Here is a 12,653-nt window from a genome sequence, read left to right on the forward strand (position 1 = left end):
TAGGACCCACGTGAGTCCCACATATCAGCGTGGCCACATCAGCCTCCTCTCTCTCTTCCCTTCTTCTCTCCCTTCCTCATCTCTCTCTCCCTTCTCTGACTTAGCCGGCGGGAGGAGGAGGGCGGCGGCGGCCGGTGACGGGCAGCGCGGCAATGGTGATGGCAGCAACAGGCGACGCGGCGGCAGTGGGGGGAGGAGCTGTGGGCGGGCGGCGGGGAGGGGTGGTGCGCGGGCTCCCCCGCTGGCCACCACCCACGAGGCAGAGGAGCAGTGCGCGGGCGGGCGACGGGGAGGGGCGGTGCGCGAGCTCCCCCGCCGGCCGCCGCCCACGAGGCCCACGAGGCAGAGCAGCGGTGGCCGAGGGATAGGAGTTGGGCGGCCCCTCCATCCCCGCCGCCGTTGCCAATGCGGCGCTCCCCTTCTCGTCCCGATCTCCCCCGCCGCCCTCGACTCGCTCCCCTTCCCCCGCCATTCCCATCCCCACCCCCCTGCCGCCACCGCCCACCTCGCGGTCTCTGCGCCCGACTTCGACGCTACGGTGAAGACCCTCTTTGTGTGCCCCGGCGGTCGCCGTGTCGCCTGCCGCCTGCTCCTCTCCCGCCTTGCCCCGGCAGCCTCCTCCCCAGCCGATGCCATGTCGCCCGCCGCCTCCTCTCCCGTCTCGCCCCGGCGGCCTCCTCCCCAGCCGCCGGCCGGCTTGCCCAGAGAACATGAGAAGAGAAGAGTAAGAGAGAGGATGAAGGGAAAGAGATGACGTGGCAGCCTGACATGTGGGTCTCACGCTGATTCAGCTGCCACGTAGGATAAAACCGGGGTCAAAACCACCAAAGGACCTATTATGATCAGTTTTGGTTAGTTAAGTGAGGTCAGATATCTGATTTTATGGTTAGGGGATGATTTTGTAACTCGATGACAAGTTGAGGGACCTTTGGTGTACATTTTCTGAAAATAAACCAGGGCCGGCACAGTTAGGCCAGTTAGGCCGGCCCAATAAGAACGGAGGGACCGTGGGAGCCCAGGCTCTGGCGCGTTGTGCGTGTCCCTCGACAGATGCGAAGAGGCAGCGCAAGTATGGCCATACGCGTGCAACGACATTAAGGCGACCATACGACATACTACGCGATTTAACCAAAGCACAAAGGGCTAAACGAACAAAAGGCTGATGTGGCATAGCTAATCTTTCAGCAAACCTACGGCTTTTAGAGAAGTTAATATAACCAAAGCACAAAGAGCTAAACGAACAAAAGGCTGACGTGGCATAGCTAATCTTTCAGCAAACCTACGGCTTTTAGAGAAGTTAATATATATGGCACTATTTACTCAAAATTTTTCACCGTGTCACATCGAACGTTTAACACCTATATAAAGTATTAAATATAGTCTAAAAAATAACTAATTACACAGATTGCGACTAATTTACGAGACGAATCCTTTAAGCCTAATTGCTCCATGATTTGATAACGTGGTGCTACAGTAAACATTTACTAATGATAGATTAATTAGGCTTAATAAATTCGTCTCACAGTTTACTAACGGATTCTATAATTAGCTTTTTTATTAGTGCCCAAACACCTTATACGGCACCTATATAATACCCGATGTGACACGCCAAAATTTTAAACCTCCGCATCTAAACACCCCCTATGTATTGCTTATGGGACTAGACTAGAGACTAGAGACTAGAGAGCGTGCATGACAACAATAAGCGAAACATACACCCTCCGTTCTAACTTCCAAAAAGAATAGGATGAATCAACCAAACACTTATCTAGAGTCATCTGCAGAAGTTATTTTTTGGAGTACATGACAATAACATTTAGAGTCTGTGTGACTGAAAATTTATCTATTTGTCACTCTAAGAAACGGTCATTCTCCAAATGCTACTATTAAAATTCACTACGTTTTTTACACTGGAGCGACAAAATGTTTTTTTTTGCTACTTTTGCACATATGGGTGTGCCAACGTGGGAATAAGTCCACATTGACTCCCTCAAATATGGATTCAATTTAATTTGCATCCCTCAATCACAATAGCATATACATTAAATCCTTAACAATTAAAATTGGAGTAAAATAACTTTCTCGATAGTTTTAAGGTTGGTTTCCGCTGACGTAGTTCGTTGACCCAGTCCAACCGTTGAGTCAGCATGTATAGACCCACATGTCATCATCTCTCTCATTCCCTTCTTCCTCCTCCCCCTCTCTCCCTCCTCTCCCTGTTCCCATCCCTACTCCAACAGCTGCATTGTCGCGTGGTGGCCACAACGACGAGGCCGCCCCGCCATCGGTGTCACTTTCCCTGGTGCCGCTGCGGAAGGTCGCCTTAGTGATCGACATCACAAGGTAGGACGGGAGCTACTTGACGGAGCTTCTGTTGTGGAAGGGCTACGAAGTGCACGCGGCGGCTCTACAACATCTACCATGACCCACACACCCAACCATCGACGTCGCGCCGGGCGATTCACCTCCACTACACCGACATCTCCGACTCCACGTCACTCTACCGTGTGCTTGATGACATCCTCCCCAACGAGGTTTACAACATCACCACACAGTCCCATGTCGTGTTGTCCTTCGAGGTGCCCAACTACACCGCAGATGTCACAGCCACGGGCCCGCTCCGCCTCCTCAAGGCTGTCCACCTCGCCCACAAGCCCATTCGCTACCACCAGGTGGTCTCCTCCGAGATGTTTAGCTCCACACCGCCACTGCAAAGCGTGTCCTCCCCGTTCCACCCATGGTCCCCCTACACCATCACCAAGGTCGTCGCCCACTAGTACACCATCAACTACCGCGAGGCGTACAGCCTCTTCGCCTAGAAATGGTGTGCTCTTCAACCACGAGTCCTCACGCCATGGAGAGAATTTCAGACTAACATTACCCGCGCCGTCGACCGCATCAAGGTTAGACTCACCTCTTCGCCACCAGGGACTAGGGCTTCTCCGAGGACTAAGTCGAAGCAATGTGGCATATGCTGCAGCAGGACTAGCACGGCGACTACGTTGTAGCCACCAAGGAGTCCCACACCGTCGAGGAATTCCTCCAGGCCGTCTTCCCTAGTAGCAGCTCTGTCAGATGGCTCCCGTCATGCCTCGTGATGCTGGTCACCAGAGTGACCTTCCACGACAACGCTAGGGAAGGCAACATCGATGGCAGGGTGGTCTCACTTTCGTTGGCGCCACCGTTAGAGTGGGGGTGGGGACAGGGAGAGATAAGGAGAGAGAGAGGAGGAGAAAGAATGGAAAAAGAGAGAAAGGATGACATGTGGGTCCACACATGCTGACTCAGCAAATGGATTAGGTCAACGAGCCATGTCAATGTAAACCACACTCAAAACCATTAAGGGAGTCATTTTGCACCGGTTTTAATGGCCGAGGGGTTTTGAGTGATACAAATTATATTGGATGTATAATTGAGGAAGTCAAAGTGGACTTATTGCCAACGTGTACTGCCAACACAAAAGGTCTATTTTGCCCCTTGTAGGTCCCACATGTTAAAGAACAAGCTTCGTCTCCTCTTTTCCCATCTTGTACTGATGTTGTTGCTGCTTTCGCTGAGAATGCTGGGTCGGGCACCTGATGGCCATTTTTTTTTATTTTTCTTCTATTTTTTTCTTTCCCATGGGAGCGGCGGAGCTTCTCGATCCGACGGCGAGAGTCATGGGGAGCCGCAGGCTTCACGGCCATGGCTACCTCGGTTGGCGGTGGCTGGCTCCCTGCCTCGATCCCTGGCCGCCGGGGCACTGCTCCTCCTCCTCGATTCCCGCCACGAACAGGACTGAGGTGTCGTTGCTAGCTAATGCTGCTTGAACCAGTGTTTATAAAACCGCGCAGTTTTTAAAATAACGATATGTCTCACGGTTACCACGCGGTTTTCGCGGTAACCCCCTTACCGAGGAGGTGCGGTAACCGCAAAAAAAAACAATAAGAGAAACCCTGTCTTGAACTACTTTGGTTTTTTTTTTTTTTGTTGTCCCCCTTGTTCCAACCGAAGAAATTTGCCTTTTATTGGTGTTCGGTTGCTCCAGTGTACAAATCCAACCAAATATCATTCTTTGCTTCTCTCGATTTGATTTTCAGGCACACTGGAGATGGACTAGGAACATCAGACTATATAGATGACGTGGAAGAGTCAAGAATCTGGACAGACTGAGTATTTGGATTCGTAGTATTAGAATATATCATATCTCTTTTAAATTTATTATATTATGGGAAAGAGGAATATTATTAGATTTGCTTTTTTTTCATGTGATGGAGGGAGTTACTGATTAACCATACATGTGTCGCATTCTGCCACTGACGTCAGTGATGTGTCGGCGGTGGCGCAGTCACGGCGCTCATGAACTCCTCGTCGGCGACCAGCCTCGCGAGCGCCTCCGGTGCCAGGCAAATCTCCACCGCCATGCTCCCGCCGCCGCCTCGGCCCTCGTACACCGTCATCTTCCCGTCCAGCTTGTTCCCGGCGCCGCTCCGGACGCCCACCGGCCTCCCCCACCCGAAGTCGTTGCCGAACACGTCGAACCGCGGCGAGCCTGAGATCACCATCACGCCGGCGTTCTGCAGGCTCGCCACCGTCACGAACCTCGGCGTCTCCGGCCACGCCGGCAGCATGCGCCTCACGCTCGCCACGTCGCCCGCGGACGCCACGGCGCGGTTCAGCAGCCACGCCGCCCAGCCCAGCCCTCCGCCGAGGAGCTCGCCGGCGGTGGCCCGCGCGACGGCGCCCACCACCGTGTTGCCCATGTATTCTTGTGGCACCTCCTTGACCCGCGCTCGCAGTCCCACGGAAAGGCCGTGCCTCGTCTCCAGCTCCGGCGCGAGGCGCCGGGCTCGGCACACGGCTCGCCAGATGTGCGCGACCACCGACTGGAGCGACGATATGGTGGCCGTGGCGGCGGCGCCGGCGGCGGCCATCTCAGCGTTCGCCTTCTCCTTCAGCGTCCTCACGCTCTCCGCCGAGAAATGGAGGAAGCACTCCTCCACCGGCGTGTACACAGGCCGCCGGACCATGTCCTCCAGCTTGGCGAAGGGTAGAGGGATCGGCGCCGGGATGCCGTCCACGAACCATCTGTCGAACACTGGCGGCGGCGTGGAGAGCTCGAGGTCGGCGCTGTCAGCGCCGCGGCGGCGGTTGATCTCCGACCAGGTGCGGAACAGGTGCCAGAAGGTGAACCCGTCGGCGACGCCGTGGTTGAGGGACATGGCGATGAACATGCCGTCGGCGAGCTCGGTGACCTGCGCGGCCAGGACAGGGCGGCGGGGCTCCACGGCGGCGTCCGTGCCGAGCATGCCGTTGAGCGGGAAGAAGGACCACACCACCCTTGGGACGTAGAGCGAGTCGGCGATGTCGGCCACGGTGACGCCGGGCGCCACGGCGTGGACGAACTCCGCCCCCTCGCCATTGCAGCGGAGCGAGAGGGAGATGGTCGGACGAGCACCACCAGGCGACGGCGGCGTCTCGGCGACGGCGAGGCGGCCGGCCAGCGGGTAGAAGCGGGCCAGCGCGCGGGCGAACGACGAGACAAGGTGTTCGACGACGTGCTCACCTCCGCCGGGAGGCTTGGGCAGGACGACGCCCTTCTGGACGTAGTCGCCGGTGATCATCCGGAGATCCAACGGCGTGAGGTGGTGCACCGTCTCGTGCTCCGGCAGCTCGCCGGCGTGCTCCGCCGCCGGCCGGACCATGCGCCGCGACACGATGTGGACGCCGCCTTCCATTCTCGACTAGCTCTCGAGCTCAGTCGACTAATGGTGCGTACGTGTTCGATGAACAAGATCGAGTTTTAGGCATTGAATATTTATATTTTTTTTTATAAAGCATATGGCATATCACTCCGCGAATATACAACTTTAAATTTGGCTTTAACAAATATAACCATGTATACGGATACTTAGTTAGAGTTTTCTTACAGCTGGTAGAAATCCAATTTAATTATACATATTTATAAACTGATATATCTCATATTTTTTATAATATATTTTTTATATCTAGAATGCAAGAAAACGAAAGGATGCTTGATGGGGAAAAATCCATATACGATGTACAGCTGTATACGATTTGTGTGGTCTTTGAAAAACAAACGAGTACATTCATGAATGAATGAATTGATAAAGGGCATCCGAGGAAGCTTACCTGACTTTACACAAGAAGATCCACAAAAGAGCTAACTGATAAAAATAAGAGAACAGTGATGGGTCTAAATAGTAGTGGTGTCAAAATTCCTGTATCAAAAACACACGCAATTACAAATTTACCATTGGTTTGAATTCCACGTTATTGCAAGATTGCTATTAAAAAATTATAAAAATACTATAGAATTATCATTCGAGTAGCATTCTTACAAAATTGAAAAAAAAATCAGTAGTAAATTTGTAGATGCCCCAAAACTAAAAGTTGAATATTAAATCTACCTTTTTGCTTGTAAAACATACATCGTGCAAAACAACAAATTAAATTTATAATCCCAGGTCTCCTTTGAAACAAAGAAAAAAGGGTAGAATATTTGGTGGGATTTGTAAAGTAAGAAAAAAAAATCCTATGAAATCCTTTGGCATAAAGGATTGATCCCTATATATTATTTCGCAATTTCTCTACTGCCTTTCCGTGTCCCCTCCTGTATAGGGATAAATTAAATCCTTCCATTTCCACTATAGGGATTAATTAATTCGGATGGAAATCTTCCGTTTCTCTTCCTCCCACCGCGTGCAACACGCTCACAAGCATAAGTATACATATGCATCAGATCCAATGTTTTGTCCCTATTACACTTATGAAAAGTATCTCTATTTATATTTGTCTAATCCGTACATGGCATGTTACTGGTAGTTTATAATAGATAAGCCAATCCATAAAAAGTTTTGATTAAAAAGAATGAGGTTATGCCTTAGTTCCTGCCTGTTTTTTCTAATGTATCATCCATACATTAGTTTGGAAACTTTTCTATGGTTTGGTTTCTGTAACACTCCGTAATTCAACACGCATGACATTTTATTGGTACATTTCGATTATGTTCCAGTGTTGAATCATGCATTCTAAAGGTGTTTTTAGAATTTGCGGATGAGAGATGTGATAAACCTTTAATATTTGCTTAATAACTAACGGGAATACCCTCGCGTGGGAAAACAATTGAGAGAATCTATTATATACCACCGAGTTTGTTCGATTTCAACTATTTGCCATCGACATTGTCTCTTTCTATGATGTACTGGCGACTTTAGCAATTGTTCTACGATATGTCATTAGACTAGACCTCCTTTTAAAAATACTCGAAATATCCTTAGAGACATATAAGATAAACAATTGATTTATCTCGTTATAAGTTTAAAAAAAATAAGAAAATTTTTATGTGGCCTCCTTACACAACATGGAAGTTTGTACATAGGTTTTAAATTTTTTTCTGGTATATTTAGTTTTTTTAAAAAAAATATTGTTATGTGGTATATGAGAGAGAATTTGCTTATACATGAGATGATAGTATAAAAATATCTTATTTAGTGTATGAAAGATGATTTATATTAAAAACAATAATAAAAAAAATATTTTTATATACTGTATAACAGATAAGTTATAAATTATCTTTTTTAGAAAAAATAGTATTGTAAAAAGTTGAAACTCCTATACAAATTTCCATGTTGTGTGCGTAAGGAGGCCCGATAAAAGTTTTTTTTAGAACTCTTAATGAGATAAATCAATTATTAACCTTATATGTTCGTAAGGATATTTTTGAAAAGATGACTCAACCTAATGGCATATTGTAGAACAATTTATAAAGTCGCTAGTATATTATACAAAGAGGCAATGTCGATGGCAAATCATTGAGAACTCGAACGAACTCAGTGGTATATAATAGATTCTCTAAAAAAATTGGTGAAGACCGGCTGCAAACCTTCTCTTTTTTTTTCTTGGTTTTACATAAATATACACATTTAAAAAGGGATTTGTAAAACTATGTTGTTGTCGTAGGAATGAAAGTGCAAAATCACGCGTTACCGTACGACTTTGCGTGATGAGGATGCGAGACCACTTAGGGTCACACGGTGAGTGCGCGAGACCGTACAGTGCTAGACTAGTAGAATATGTGCCATGTAGCTTATACGTGGCATTGTGTAGTGCTATATATATTCACACTTGAATTTTGTTGCAACTTATAGAATATAAATTCCAACTCGTATATCTATGAAGTGATATACTCACGCCATCCTAAAATATAAGGACCTAGTAATAGATGAGAAATACCCTAGTATTACGAATCTGGACAAATCCATTATCCAAATTCGTAATACTAGAATATGTCTCATCTAATACTAGAACTAGTATTATAGAACATACTAGTATTATAGAACATAGCGAGTATCATATCCTGTTATTTTTTTTAAATATGGTCATAACTATTTAAAAGACACGCAAGCAGCGATACTAATTAGCTCGACTGTGCAAGCAAACAATAGCGAAGCATAGTGATGAAATTTGTGATAGTTTAAGCAACAATAGTTTAAAAGAAATCATTTTCCATGATCTCCTGATCTGATCCTCCATTGTCAGAGTCTGGCCACCTACCACCTCACATGGTAGGTTATACCATTTTCTCTGCCACCCATGATGATGAAATTTCTCAATTTTTCTGCTCACAAATTGAAACAAACGGATAGGAAGTGCATGATACTGACATCAATGGGGAGTAAGTAGATCTCATCCTAAAACTTTACACTATATTACATCAAACATTTAACACATGTATTAAGTATTAAATATAAACTTAAAAAATAACTAATTACACAAATTACAACTAATTTACAAGACGAATCTTTTAAGCCTAATTGCTCTATGATTTAACAATATGGTATTATAGTAAATATTTACTAATGATGAATTAATTAGACTTAATAAATTCGTCTCGCGGTTTTACTAATAGATTATATAATTAGTTTTTTTATTAGTGCCCGAACACCCCATGCGACATCCTATATAATATCCGATGTAACACGCCAAAACTTTACACTCCTGAATCTAAACACCCTTGCAGTTCACGGCGTGGTCACCGCGTCCATGAACCCCTCTTCAGCGACGAGCTTCGCCAGCGCCGCCGGAGTCAGGCAAACCTCCAGCGACATGCTCCCGGCGCCGGTCGGCCCCTCGTACACCGTCAACTTGCCGTCGAACTTGTCCGCGCCGCCGCTCCGCATGGTCGCCGGCCTCCCCCACCTGAATTCTTTGCCGAACACATCGAACCACGGCGAGCTCCCCGTGTTGATGGCGCTGCCTCCCATTGGCTTCGCGAAGTTGGCGAACTTCGGCGCCCGCGGGCCATTGGGCTTGTTTTGTGTAACCCTAGACCAAAATTTCCCCATCTCCTCCACCTCCATCGATTCCCCCAACACCCAATCCGGCAATCCCCATCCCCAATCCTCAATCCCCTTTGGCCGACAGCAGCTACTGCGGTACTGCCTGCTAGAGTCTTCAAGCGGCGCGCTGCGAGTGGAAGGGCAGGCGGAGGCGAGGAGAGGCATGGTTGCCGTCTGCGGAATAATTAACTATTTATCACTTTTACAAGTGGTGATAAATTATTTGCCACTTGACCTATATGTTATACACACATAAGGTCCCATATGTCATAGACACTGAGTGACAGATAATTAATTGCCATATCTTTAAAGTTAAATGTCCCGCCGTCTGCCGGGCTCCGGGCAGCCACACAGAGCTGCGGCATACACGCCGGACGGCGGCACGGCGTGGCAGGCGGCGAGTTAGTGACCAGCCGGCTAGGGGCGCAGCCGCGCAGGCGCCAAGCAGGGCGGCTGGCGCAGCAGCACCAAGCAGCAAGCAAGGCAAGCATAAAATGGAGCAGCAGCACCAAGCACCAAGCAGCAAGCAAGGCAAGCAGGAGCAGCCATCAGGCCATCATCACTCCCAATCTCCCACCAGCAGAAAATGGACGGAAAGAGAAAAGGGAAGGCACTGGCATCACAGAGAGGTACACTGTGTTTAGTTCCCTTCAAACATCCAGTTTTTTCATCACATTAAATATTTGAACACATGTATGTAGCATTAAATGTGGAAAAAAAATAATTGTACAGTTTACATATAAATTACGAGACGAATCTTTTAAGCCTAATTACGCTATGATTTGACAATGTGGTGCTAGAGTAAATATTTGCTAATGACAGATTAATTAGGCTTAATAGATTCGTCTTGTAGTTTACATATGGAATCTATAATTTATTTTGTTATTAGTCTACATTTAATACTTCAAATATATATCCCTATACGTCAATTTTTTTTTGCCAAAACAACTAAACACGGCCGTAGTACTTTTTTTTTTTTTTTTGACAATTTCAGAACATTGCAATTTCAAAGTGTATCAGCGAATCTTGAGGAATTGAGGTATTTTTTTATAACCTACTTTTATATTTACATTTGTTTGCAAATGGATAATGAATTGTGAATTTGTGATTAGTGCTTGTTACTATGACTTACTTGAGATAATGTTATGTTGTACAAAACTTACTTGAGATAATGTTACGTTGTACAATATTGTGTATTGAATTTTTTTTCTTAATTCTTGTTCTGTGCTAGCTCTCGCGTGTGGTAGTTTATTGGTCACACCTAATTTTTTTTCCGTCCTCCACTACACTGTACACGCGTGTGCCTTCATGCTGTGCAAACTCTGTGGTGCGAGCACTTTGAACCTATCTTCAATTACATCGATCAATAGGATCGTCATCTGCTGTTCTTGGGGATGAAATCCTTAAAATAGTGTCTCGCAGATACATACACCCTCTATTCCAAAAAGAATGGGATGTATCTAACAAACATATACAAACATATCTAGATTCATCTCAATTTTTATAGGACGGATGGAGTGCATGACAACAACGAGCGATACAAACACCCTCCGTTTCAAAAAGAATGGGATGAATCTAGCAAACACTTATCCAGCTTCATCTCAAATTATTTTTTATGGAATGGATGGACTACATGACAAGAACATTTAGATGCTGTGGGGCATGCGAGCATGAGGCATCAAAATGAGAATTTGTGATTCCGAAAATTTTAACTATTTGCCACTATAAGAAACAACCATTCTCCAAATGCTACTATTAATTGCCACTACGTTTTTGTTACTACTTTCATCTATGTGGTATGACAGATGAGTGTGACAACATGGGAATAAGTCCACTTTAACTTTCTTAAATATACGTACAATTTAATTCATATTCCTTAATCGTAATAGATATCTTAAACCCTCAACTATTAAAACAGGTGCAAAACAACTTTCTCGGTGGTTTTGAGGTTGATTTTCGCTAACGTAGCTCGTTGACCTAGTCCAACTGCTGAGTCAGCATATTGTGGGCCCACATGTCATCCTCTCTCTCTTGTTCCCTTCTTCCTCCTCACCTTCTCTCTCCCCGTCCCCATCCCACTCCCTAAGCAGCGCCATCGGCTTCGGCGACAACAGCGAGGCCGCCCTGCCATCGGTGCCGCCGCGAAATGTCAACCTGGTTTTAATAGTCGAGGGTTTAAGATACGTGGTATTGCGATTGAGGGATACAAATTAGATTGGACGTATATTTGAGGAAGTCAAAGTGGACTTGTTCCGCCATCGTGTACAACCAACACAATAGATCCATTTTGCCCCTTGTAGGTCACACATGTTAGAGAACAAGCTCTCTCATGTTTTCTCCTCTCGTACTGATGTTGTTGCTGCTTTACTGAGAAGGCTGGGTCGTAGACCTGTTTTTTATCATCTTTTTCACATTTATTTCTTTTTATTTTTCCTTTTTTGCCTTATATTTTAATTTTGATGGGCCAAACATATTAATATACATTTGTCGCCCCACGTGTCATATTTGGGCCCATACAACACGGCACAACTCGACCTTACCATAGCATGGATCGTCCCATGAGTCGTACCGGTGATGCCTTAATGGTCTGCACCATTTGCGGGTCAATGTCGTGCTGAGCCGGGCCGGCTCTTTAGAGCATTTACAACAGCCTCTCCAAGTCAAATTAGCTATTCAAGACAACAAAAAGATCTCCAACAGATGGCCAAACTCGCTGGCTGGCTGGTTAGATTTGGCCAGCCAAAACGCCTCACCAAACGATGGCCCCACATGCTATTCCTCTGCGCAGTCGTTGTCACCGGGTCGTCGTCGAGGTCATCGTCGCGAGCCACCACCGCCGTCGCTAGCCTCTGTGCTCGCCGTTGCCATCCCTGCCCCGAGCTCTGCCGCCACCCCCCGAAGTCGTCCTCCACCGTTGCCTCGACGAGCAGAGCGGGGCGAGGTTGGCAAGGCCAGCGGCAGCCTCTAGATCCGGTTGTGAGAGGGAGCATGGACGCCGCTATGCCGCCGCCTTCTGCCTCCCTGCGCCGTGCCGCCTAGTTGACGATGGGAAGGAAAGAAAAGGGAAAAGAAAGAAAGAGAAGGAAGGAGGGGGAGAAAGAGAGGAAGAAAAGGAGTAAAGGCTAGCATGTGGGTCCGTTGTTATTTTGGAGAGGATTAATATAGAGTCCGTTGGACTGACCATCTAGTTTAATTAGCCAAATCAGATAGACAGTTAGTTATACAGGTGTTTGAAGAGTCCAATTTAGAGAGGCTTTTGGAGATGCTTTTAGACAGCAAAAACGAAACCCCGTTTGGAGGGTGGCAAAATAT

General features: G+C 46.8%; 1 protein-coding gene and 1 pseudogene across 1 annotated transcript; one reads left to right on the plus strand and one right to left on the minus strand.

The window, feature by feature from the left end:
* The first annotated feature begins 152 nt into the window (after positions 1 to 152).
* LOC127770811 (GDP-mannose 4,6 dehydratase 1-like) lies at positions 153 to 3,579 on the plus strand (annotated as a pseudogene).
* Positions 3,580 to 4,205: 626 nt separating this feature from the next.
* Positions 4,206 to 5,738, minus strand: LOC127770290 (uncharacterized acetyltransferase At3g50280-like). Its single transcript, XM_052295951.1, has one exon. The coding sequence runs from the start codon at positions 5,715 to 5,717 to the stop codon at positions 4,302 to 4,304; it is 1,416 nt and encodes a 471-aa protein (XP_052151911.1). The 5' UTR covers positions 5,718 to 5,738; the 3' UTR covers positions 4,206 to 4,301.
* Positions 5,739 to 12,653: the final 6,915 nt, after the last annotated feature.

This window comes from Oryza glaberrima, chromosome 4, assembly GCF_000147395.1.
Source record: "Oryza glaberrima chromosome 4, OglaRS2, whole genome shotgun sequence".
In the NCBI taxonomy this organism is placed as follows: domain Eukaryota; kingdom Viridiplantae; phylum Streptophyta; class Magnoliopsida; order Poales; family Poaceae; genus Oryza; species Oryza glaberrima.

Excerpts from the sequence above, each read along its gene's own strand:
- LOC127770290 (XM_052295951.1), bottom strand. The coding sequence starts at position 5,717 with ATGGAAGGCGGCGTCCACATCGTGTCGCGGCGCATGGTCCGGCCGGCG.